Here is an 11043-nt window from a genome sequence, read left to right as displayed (position 1 = left end):
TAATGAACATCTAGTAGCGTGCGAAAATACGGACCATCTAGGCAATCTACTACTGGTCGATGAATTAGTAGGAAAGCTTCCCACGAGCTATAAACGAGAATGGGTAAAATTCATGAAAGGCAAAGCTGGGAAAGCCCTTTGTTTGTTTAACAAGTTTATCCAATTAGTGGTGAGCGAGCTAGCAGAAGTTGATGAGTAAGACTTAGAGCCTTCAAAGCGACGTGATAGAAAGGATGGAAATTTTCAATCAGAATTCCACAAGAAGTCATCGTCCACAAGCCGATTCAAAAAGGAATACACCAATGTTCACCATTCGAAAGAAGATGCTTCTCCGAAAAGAAGCCCAAGTTCCTGGATATGCAAGCAAACAGGACACACGTTAAATAATTGCAATCAATTCCAAAAGATGACGGTAGCTGAGAGAATAGCTGCAGCAGAGAAAGCGAAGCTTTGTAAAACATGTTTGAGCAAATTCTGCCATGGCGTATGTCTTAGATCGTTGCGGTGCGAAGTGAATGGCTGCGGAAAACAACATCATACGCTGGTGCATCGAACCGCAGAACACGTTTATGTTTATGTTTATGTTTATGTTTATGTTTATGTTTATGTTTATGTTTATGTTTATGTTTATGTTTATGTTTATGTTTATGTTTATGTTTATGTTTATGTTTATGTTTATGTTTATGTTTATGTTTATGTTTATGTTTATGTTTATGTTTATGTTTATGTTTATGTTTATGTTTATGTTTATGTTTATGTTTATGTTTATGTTTATGTTTATGTTTATGTTTATGTTTATGTTTATGTTTATGTTTATGTTTATGTTTATGTTTATGTTTATGTTTATGTTTATGTTTATGTTTATGTTTATGTTTATGTTTATGTTTATGTTTATGTTTATGTTTATGTTTATGTTTATGTTTATGTTTATGTTTATGTTTATGTTTATGTTTATGTTTATGTTTATGTTTATGTTTATGTTTATGTTTATGTTTATGTTTATGTTTATGTTTATGTTTATGTTTATGTTTATGTTTATGTTTATGTTTATGTTTATGTTTATGTTTATGTTTATGTTTATGTTTATGTTTATGTTTATGTTTATGTTTATGTTTATGTTTATGTTTATGTTTATGTTTATGTTTATGTTTATGTTTATGTTTATGTTTATGTTTATGTTTATGTTTATGTTTATGTTTATGTTTATGTTTATGTTTATGTTTATGTTTATGTTTATGTTTATGTTTATGTTTATGTTTATGTTTATGTTTATGTTTATGTTTATGTTTATGTTTATGTTTATGTTTATGTTTATGTTTATGTTTATGTTTATGTTTATGTTTATGTTTATGTTTATGTTTATGTTTATGTTTATGTTTATGTTTATGTTTATGTTTATGTTTATGTTTATGTTTATGTTTATGTTTATGTTTATGTTTATTTGTCTATCGATGGACAATAATGCCCTCTCGAACCATTTCAGCGATGTTTTACAATGAGTTCTTTACAATGGATTACAATAACATAGAACATAAAAATGCGCACTATGGAACCAAGTTTAACACAGAAACACGATCATTAAACTCAGTTGGCGAAATCCTCGGCTCAAAAGCGTCGCTGACTGCGTTGAAAGCACGGCACATGAGTAGGAACGGGTCAGAGGAGCCAAATTGCGTTCTACGGTCGTCGAGGGCCAACATTGGTCGAGTCCGGAGCGGCCTGGCCGGAACGTACAAGTTGATGGCAGCCAGTAGTGACGGAGAGTCAATACGGCCGTCGAGAAGTCCCGTGATGAACGACAACCTGGCTTTTCGTATACGCTCACTTAGGGTGGGTAGCCCGAGTAGTCCTACACCTAGTCCGGTAATCGAGCCTTTGGTTCCATGACGTTCAGCTACAGAGAGCTGATTCAAGCGGAGATGCGCTGCGAACACAAGTAGTGATTTATCGAACGATACCCATTACTCTTCATTACGGCGAAAATAGTATTGATATTACAGCATTTGTTGACGAAGGCTCGTCAGCAACTTTAATAGACGAGTGCGTTGCTGAACAGCTGAAAGCAGATGGTCCAAACTAGCCGTTGCAGATAACCTGGACTGGAAACATAAGTCGCTTTGAAGACCGATCCAGGAAGTTGAATCTTTTAATCTCGAGTCAAGGATCAACCCAGAAGTGGAAACTGTTCGAACTTCGTACAGTGGATGGACTCATGCTACCGAGTCAATCCTTGAGGTTAGCTGTTGTGGTAAAGCGGTATAAACATCTGGCGGACATTCCAGTCACAGGAAACAGTCAGCAAAACCCTTTGATAGTAATAGGGCTTAACAACATCGAACTGTTCGCAGCATTAGAGACCAGAGTTGGCAATCCAGGTGAACCGGTTGCGGTTCGATCGAAGATAGACTGGACCATTTACGGTGTAACTGACAGCGCTTCGACTCCCCACGTTGTGATGAACCTGCATCGTATCACTGCAATGACCAATCGAGATCTTCATGATGTTCTTGAGAACCAGTATAAGTTGGAGCAAATGAGCATTCCTGCCTTTGAAGTTGTTGACGCCGTCAACCGTCAATTTAGATGCAAAAGCCTCCTTGCACGGGTCACGCGATAGATGGCGCTGTCGGTCGCTTCGAAATTAATCGGTTTATCGAAAACCGACCAGCGACGGCACGAGCCGAAGCCCTTAGGGGGAATGACCGGAGCAGCAGGATGACGGGCAGATTCCTTCGCGCACCCGAGCATACGCACGTGATTTTTTAGCGCCACCTTGCGAAATAGTAATAAATTATACCATTCAAAATTCGGCTAAAAAACGTTTAATTGATCTCTGGGTAGAAAGAATCGGTTGCATCGCAACAGAAGTTCCAATAGCTCCTGACGAGAAACGAGCAAAGGACATTCTCAAGAGAACGACAAAACGAATTGGGAACCGATTCGAAACAGGGCTTCTGTGGCGAGATGATAATCGTGTTTTTCCAAACAGCTATCCTACAGCAGAAAAGCGCATGCAACAACTGGCGAAGCGTCTGAAAAAGAATCCAGCCTTGGAGTCAAAGGTAGCCAAAATGATTAAAGAGTACGAGCGAAAGGGCTATGCCCATAAGATCACCGATGATGAATTATCTGGATTCTCGCCACAAGAGGTGTGGTATCTACCCCTTAACGTGGTACACAATGCTAAGAAACCAGAAAAGATCCGTTTAGTGTGGGACGCAGCGTCAACGGTGGCAGGAGTTTCGTTGAACTCTATGCTACTTAAAGGACCAGCTATGTTGGTTCCTTTACCGAGAGTCGTGTGTCGATTTCGAGAACGTCGCCTTTGGAGGCGACTTGAAGGAAATGTATCATCAGTTGCGCATAAAAAATGAGGATAAACAGGCGCAACGATTTTTGTTCGGCAGCGATACGAAAGTCAAGTCACAGGTTTACGTTATGGACGTAGCTACGTTCGGTGCTACGTGCTCACCCTGTTCAGCGCAATTCGTGAAGAACATGAACGCCCTTGAGTTCAGTGAACAGTATCCAGAGGCAGCGCGAGCAATCATAGAAAAACACTATGTTGACGACTACTATGATAGTGTTGATACAGAAGCGGAAGCCATTAAGCTGGCAAAGGAAGTCCGGCACATTCACGCCCAAGGAGAATTTCATATCCGCAATTGGATGTCCAATTCATCGGCATTCTTGGATGAGGTTGGAGCGAGAAGCGAGAAAGCAGCGTTGCAGTTTTCAAGCGATCAGAGCACCACATATGATCGTGTTTTGGGGATTAGTTGGAGATCAAAAGACGATGTTTTTTGCTTCAGTGTGCTGTCAGACGCGGATCATCAAAGGTTCATCGTTGATGGATTTCGACCCTCGAAGCAGATTGTGTTGAGCGTGGTGATGACTTCATTCGACCCGGTGGGTCTGATTACTCCAATCACTATTCGAGGTAAGATGCTGATTCAGGACTTATGGCGAACCGGATGTGACTGGGACTCGAATATTGACTCCGAATCGTTTGAAAAATGGAAACGATGGCTAATGTTGGTGCAACAGGTGGGGTCGTGTCTAATTCCTCGTAGTTACTTCGGAAGAGTACCTTCAACTGAGATCGAGAAGATAGAGCTACACGTATTTTGCGATGCGAGTGAAACAGGGTTTGATGCAGTTGCCTACTTCAGAGCGAATATTGGTGGAGCAGTTAGTTGTTTACTGGTAATGAGTCGTGCCAAGGTGGCTCCTCTGAAGCCGATGTCGATACCTCGTCTGGAACTTGAAGTGGCAATTCTAGGAGTACGTCTATCGACAAAGGTGCTGGAGAATCATTCATTGAACATCTCTCGTACATACTACTGGACTGATGCAAAGGTAGTTTTATCTTGGATACGCTCGGATCCGAGACGCTATAAGCAGTTTATTGGCTTACGTGTGGGTGAGATTCTGCATACATCGAGCGTTGAAGACTGGAATTGGGTGCCATCGAAATCCAATCCAGCGGATCTATTGACGAAGTGGGGAAATTCTCTTGACATGACACCGGAAAGCAGTTGGTTAAAGGGACCTTCATTTCTGTACATCGAAGAGGAGAATTGGCCGCAGCAAGAGCCTCCACCGCTTAACACAATTGAAGATTTAAGAGTTCATCTTCTAATCCACGACGTGAACATTCCCTTTCGCATTATTGATGTGGATCGCTTCTCAAAATGGACGGTATTAGTGCGCGCCATGGCGTGTGTGTTTCGATTCATCTACAACTGCAGGAAGAAGGCAGAAGGTAAACCCTTAGAAATGTTGCAAGTGACTGATAGACAATGAAAACTGCTGATGCACTTGAAAGTTGAGACGAAACGGGTTCCGTTGCAACAACTGGAGTACGAGAAAGCAGAACAAGCGCTATTGAAGATGGCGCAAGTCGATTGTTTCATTGATGAGCTGAAGATATTAATGAAGAACAAAAATCGACCAACTAATCTATGGATTAATTTTGAAAAAGGCAGTGCATTGTATGAGCTTTCGCCGATGTTGGATGAGCATGATATTATTCGTGTGGAAGGTCGGATGGAACGAGCGGAATTTCTTCCTTTCAGTTTGAGATTCCCAATAATATTACCCAGCGATCATAGGGTCACCCGACTGATAGTACGTCATCATCATGAGAAGAGCGGACATGGCTACCGCGAAGCTGTGAAAAATGAGCTACGACAGCTCTACCACATCATACATCTCGACGCTACCGTGCGAAAGGAGGCTGCAGCCTGTGTCTGGTGTAAGGTACGTCGCAATCGCCCTAAAGTACCAAGGATGGCGCCGCTGCCGGTGCAACGCTTGACACCCAATCTACGACCCTTTAGTTTCACCGGAGTTGATTACATTGGACCGTTCGATGTGACTATCGGACGACGTAGCGAAAAAAGATGGATAGTGCTATTCACTTGCCTAGTGGTACAGTATCGGACATTAAGATAGAACCCTGGTGTTTTCAACGCACCGTGCACTTGTTTTGCCACGTTACTTGTGTTTGTGTGTGTGTGTGTGTGTGTGTGTGTGTGTTTGTGTGTGTGTGTGTGTGTGTGTGTGTGTGTGTGTGTGTGTGTGTGTGTGTGTGTGTGTGTGTGTGTGTGTGTGTGTGTGTGTGTGTGTGTGTGTTTGTGTGTGTGTGTGTGTGTGTGTGTGTGTGTGTGTGTGTGTGTGTGTGTGTGTGTGTGTGTGTGTGTGTGTGTGTGTGTGTGTGTGTGTGTGTGACTGTGGGTTTTTGTCTGAGGAAACGTAGCTTGGCATGGTTTCATATTGCGTTCAAAGCATTCTGTTTATGTGTGTTATCATGTGAAACAGCGTGTGTTTACACTTGGATAAAACCTAAAGTTTGCATCGACAGCAGTGCTTGTTCCTCAGACGAGAACGCAGGTGTGCTGTTTCATGAATGTGTATACGACACCGGTGCGAAATGAAAACGCGCACAATAGCAATGAACTCGGCATTCCCTCACAGGTGTTTAACCAGTGCACGCCATTGAAAGGCATGCGTGCATCTCTGCGTTGAACGTTGTGTGCGCATGGGAAACTTTGTGTGTGCATTGAGCAAGAGCGCAGGTGTTCTTTTCAATGGGCGTTTTGTTCCATGACCGCGGCAGTATTCTGTTCTGGTTTTGAATGGGTAGATGCTCACTCGCTTACTCATTGATAGTTTTTATCAATACGCTTTTTAGCTGCTCGACAACGATGTGATTCATCGCGTATAAAAGCAGAACGCAGGCAGTGCACGGCATCAGTCGTGTCCAAGTTTTTAACCAGTGTGTTCTTGACGGTCTAAGCAAGCAATTTTAGTAACAATGGGTCGAGGTAAACATTGTACCGATTATCAGCGCCATATCATTAAGCGAATGGCGGCTGCTGGCATTAAGCGCAGAACGATCGAGTTCGTGATGGAACGATCGCGCACCTTTGTGGCAAACGCGCTTCGGACAACCGAAACGCGCAAGTCACCCGGACGTCCTCGAAAGACCACGGCGGAGGAAGACCGTAAGATCGTAAACATATCGAAGAAACATCCGTTTAGCTCGGCACCAGAGATCCGAGGCAGACTGAAATTGGCGGTGACGCCGAGAACAGTTCAGCGAAGATTGGTCAGTGCCGGGCTACTCGCGCGAGTGCCACGCAAAGTGCCCAATTTAACACCTGCGCATAAAAACGCACGGGTGTTATTTGCAATTGAGCACATGTTCTTCGATGAGGAGGATTGGCGCAGGGTTTTGTGGTCAGACGAGTCGAAATTCAATCGACAGGGGTCGGACGGACGCAGGTTGGTTCGGCGCCCTGTTAATTGTGCTCTTGATCCGAAGTACTGCTTCAAAACTTTCAAGCATGGCGGTGGTAGTCTCATGGTGTGGGGATGCTTCTCCTACTATGGGATGGGTCCGTTGGTTCGAATCCACGGTAATTTAAATCGTTTTGGGTATCGAGACATTCTTGATACTCATTTGCTATCGCATGCTAGGAAGAACCTTCCTCGGTCTTGGATGTTTATGCAAGACAACGATTCTAAGCATACTTCCGGGACTGTCCAAACTTGGCTTGCTGACAACAATGTCAAAACAATGAAGTGGCCTGCCCTTAGCCCGGATCTCACTCCCATTGAGAACCTCTGGGCAATATTCAAGAAGAGGCTGGGTAAAAACATACCGGAAGATCTGGATCACCTCTTCGATCACATGCAAGAGGTGTGGAGCAAAATTCCACCTAAAACGATCCAGAATCTGGTGATGTCGATGCGTCAACGCATGATTAATGTCATCGTGGGTGACGGCAATAAGATCAAAAACTGAGCTTATTGCATTTTTGAATAGGGATCACTGCTCGCGAGGGCGGTGGTCCTGCTAATTACAACAAAAACCTAACCCAAAACACAAAAAAACTACTAACAAATCTATCCGAAACGACATACTTGTGAAACAAACACACCAATACACATTTAAACATACATACACACACACACATGCACACACACACACACACACACACACACACATGTACACACACACATACACACACATGCACACACACACACAAACACAAACACACAAACCACACATAAACCTGTCCCAACGGGTGCATGCTGCGTTGAAAACACTAGGGTCCTATCATTCTGTCCGATACTGTATCTGCACTAATGCCATTTAGTACAGGCAAACGCATCAAACCGAACAATAACGTTGACGAAGACGGACACCCTGAAATTACAACGCTAATTCGCTGGTGCAGAATCTGCCAAGCATCAGCAACTCTTCTGCAGCCAGCGAATTTGTGTTCCAGGGTGTCTATTGCACGACAAAACGAACATGACGGAGATGGGACGCGGTTCATTCGATGCAGTAGCTCTCCATAGCTGATCAAATGAAATTCTGCTTTTATTAATAATGTGTACTAATTTTATTGTTTTATTTTATTGCAGAGGTTTGCTACTACAACGGAGTACACGGGTGCTTAAAATATAAATGCTGTGGAACTTCCCTAAAATCTCCAAAAAAAATTTCGAGGGTACAAAAGCACCACCAAGAACAGATAAGGAATTTCGAGATGAAAAACCCAGTTCTACAGGCCACCGGAGAGGTAAAACACCTCTTACGGATTTAACACGATTCGACATGATAAAAGTTATAACTACTAGTGATTTACTACATTTAATACAATTAGGTATAGTTTTCAAACTTCTGCTAGGCTGGGTCGAAGGAGCTCTTGCTCCTTTTAAAAAATGGTGCAAAGAAGATATTATTGAAATATCAGAAGAGCTTATCAGCATATTATTGCCCTCAGAAATCCATAGAAAGTTTAGGTCCCTTAATTATTTGCACTTTTGGAAAGGTACAGAATTTGGTAGTTTTTTGCATTACGCAGGTATAGTTGTTTTGCAAGATAGAATAGGGAAACTAGCATATGAACATTTTAAATTATTATATTGCGCTATAACGATGTTATCGTCTCGGGCATTTAAGGATCAGTGGGAATATGCAGGTACATTATTGAAGCAATTTGTAGAGGATTACAGTGTTGTTTATGACCGTGTACATCTTGTTAGTAACGTTCATCTTTTGCTTCATGTATACGAAGAGGTAGACAGATTAGGCCCTTTGATAACTTTTTCGATGCATGCTTGTGAAAATATGCTACAGATAATAAAACATAGCTACGTAACATCTGGTTATAGAAGTTTACATCAAACTATAGGAAAAATTCCGGTCTCGTAGTACAGTCGTCAACTCGTACGACTTAACAACATGCCCGTCATGGGTTCAATCCCCAAATAGACCGCGCCGCCATCCGTAGGACTGACTATCCTGCTATGGAGGGGAATCAATTAGTCACTGAAAGCCAAGCCCATAAGTGGGTACAGGCAGGCCTTGACCGACATCGGTTGTTGAGCCAAAGAAAAAAAAAATAGGAAAAATTATATTATTGCGAGATATAGAAACTGCTAGTAACCAGGAAAGTATAACGTATCCGAAACTTAAAGTAAAAAAGGATGAAACAATTTTACAAGTTAGACAGGGGTTTTTGTTAAGGAAACAGTTTAGGGATTGTTGGTTTTAACAAAAAAGAATATTATAGTCAAGTACGATAAAGCCATCGAGGAGTCAGGATCTGTTATTATACATGGTTATCCTTTAGTAAGGCGTTTTCAGGCATTCACAACTCCCTGCGCGTCCGATAAAATATATAATTATATCGGATATGAAACGATACTTCACCAACGCTTCGAACCATATCTATAAGTGACATTAAATGTAAAATGGTAGCTATTAAGACAATACGAACTGGTTCTAAACTACATTTTACTCCATTATTACACACTTTAACAGAATGAGGTATGAGTAAGTTAAATATGCTAAATAGATTAACTAGGTTAAGTAGGTTAAGTAGGTTAAGTAAGCTAAGCAGGTTAAGTTATAGATATTAAGCAACCGAGTATACCCGGTATAAGGTCGGACTTAATCCAGAGACAGAACTAAATACTCTGTCTCAAAGTTGCCTTAAGAATATTGTAAATTTACAAGTAATGTTGAAAAATGTAAGATGTATGTTCAATAAAAAAAAAGTTTATGTGAATTGGAAAAAAAGTTTGAAATATTCAAAGAAGAATCCTGTATATATTACGATTATTTATACAGAGTTCATAGTTAACATTTTTATTAATTGTGATTACATTTTAGTACAAAAAACATTATAAGTTGAGGTAGCTTAATTACTTCTTTAACATAGTAAAGTTTTAACTTTGTGCATAATACATTATTATTATTAAACATCAATTTTTTATAGCTCTATTCCTGTTCTTTTTCATTACGTTTAAAAAAGCCAATGATTTTATCATTATAGCTAAAAACAGGATACACGAGTCAAGTGATTTGATTGCTTATCGTAAATCTTTTTGCGGATTGTAGCCAGAAAAAAGATTCGTCATCTTCCCACCATTTCCTTAGCCACACATTCAATTCATTTTGGAAGGATTAAAGCTAGATTTTTTTTAAATTCAGGCGATCTTTGCCAAATCGAAGCTTTAGTTTAAAAAAATCTTCCACATCTTTTTCAGTGGCCTGTTGGAAGGAATTGCTACCTATGGCTCTAAACAGTTCTAATATGTTTGAATATGTGATTAAGGGAATTTTGGGGTTATAAGACAGACCACCTTTCCAGTTGCAACCTGCAAACAGTTCTGGATCAAAAATCAAATCGCGTGCCTCGTGCATCCTGTCTTTTACTTCCGCTTTCTTTATGCTTTCATCCAGCCATTTGTGTATATTATCCTTGAAATTATCTTCTGTTCCTAAACTTTGGTTAAAATTATCCATATCATCTTTTGTTTTTAGTTTTTGAAACCATTCTGGGGCTTTTGATTGAGCTCCTACACCTTTCCCTATACATACCACGTTGCTAATTTGTTCAACAAAAACTTGAACATGCATAATTTTTTTCGATTGCTTCGATGAACTTTCTAAAATACCGTTTTGGCTATTTTTCAGTTACAAAAATTCTTCTCTCTGACTGCGCAATTCATCAAGTATAGTTGCTTGATTTTTTTTAAATGTGTTTCAATAGTCCCATCACATATATGATGATATGACAAGAATATGATGAGTCCTTTTCTCCGTCACATTCAATCAATTCATCTTCAAAATCGTCTATCGATGAAATATGTTCCCCATCGTCTTCTCGTTGACGCGTAGCAGCTCCATAATCACTCGAATTCATTTTTTCCTAAAATTATTAAGAATCAGGTGTTATACAGGATATTAACATATTAACATATTAACAACAATACAACAATATCATCATACATATTTCACACACGCAAAACACTAACTGCTGCTTTCGAACATAAAGTTTCTGAATCAACTCACCTTTAACAATTTCACGCTACTGCAAAAGCACCGGGCAGTTATGCTGAAACTCCTTTTTATCGCTCTGTGCAGCTCGTCTGGCACGATCCGGAATGGTGTAACACGCAAGATGCTGGACTAGCATTTAGTCACACGAGGTTCGGTTTACAGCGATTTCTGTAGAA

General features: G+C 40.6%; 1 protein-coding gene and 1 long non-coding RNA gene across 4 annotated transcripts in view; one reads left to right on the top strand and one right to left on the bottom strand.

The window, feature by feature from the left end:
- Window positions 1-2879: 2879 nt before the first annotated feature.
- LOC120905858 lies at window positions 2880-8793 on the top strand. 2 transcript variants are annotated; one of them, XM_040317107.1, is made up of 2 exons: window positions 2880-5262; window positions 7939-8793. In XM_040317107.1, the coding sequence occupies exons 1-2, from the start codon at window positions 4816-4818 to the stop codon at window positions 7972-7974; spliced, it is 483 nt and encodes a 160-aa protein (XP_040173041.1). In that variant the 5' UTR covers window positions 2880-4815; the 3' UTR covers window positions 7975-8793. Both variants share the same exon structure in this region; 1 of them encodes a protein (XP_040173041.1).
- An 823-nt stretch (window positions 8794-9616) lies between these two features.
- The window catches only part of LOC120906065, a 2049-nt gene continuing 622 nt past the window's right edge, over window positions 9617-11043 (bottom strand). The window contains exons 1-2 of one of the 2 annotated variants that reach the window (XR_005740011.1): window positions 10880-11043; window positions 9617-10736 (exon numbers count right to left, since the gene is read on the bottom strand). The exon at window positions 10880-11043 is cut by the window's right edge and continues 622 nt beyond it. This is a non-coding gene — a long non-coding RNA (uncharacterized LOC120906065). The remainder of the gene's footprint in view (window positions 10737-10879) is intronic. The other variant, XR_005740013.1, reaches the window with a different exon arrangement.

The sequence above is a fragment of the Anopheles arabiensis genome, chromosome 2, assembly GCF_016920715.1.
Source record: "Anopheles arabiensis isolate DONGOLA chromosome 2, AaraD3, whole genome shotgun sequence".
NCBI lineage: Eukaryota > Metazoa > Arthropoda > Insecta > Diptera > Culicidae > Anopheles > Anopheles arabiensis.
This window is presented reverse-complemented; position numbering and strand designations above follow the sequence as displayed.

Excerpts from the sequence above, each read along its gene's own strand:
- LOC120905858 (XM_040317107.1), top strand. The coding sequence starts at position 4,816 with ATGCACTTGAAAGTTGAGACGAAACGGGTTCCGTTGCAACAACTGGAG. Across the intron at positions 5,263-7,938 it reads CAGCCTGTGTCTGGTGTAAG|AGGTTTGCTACTACAACGGA; the intron begins GTACGTCGCAAT and ends ATTTTATTGCAG.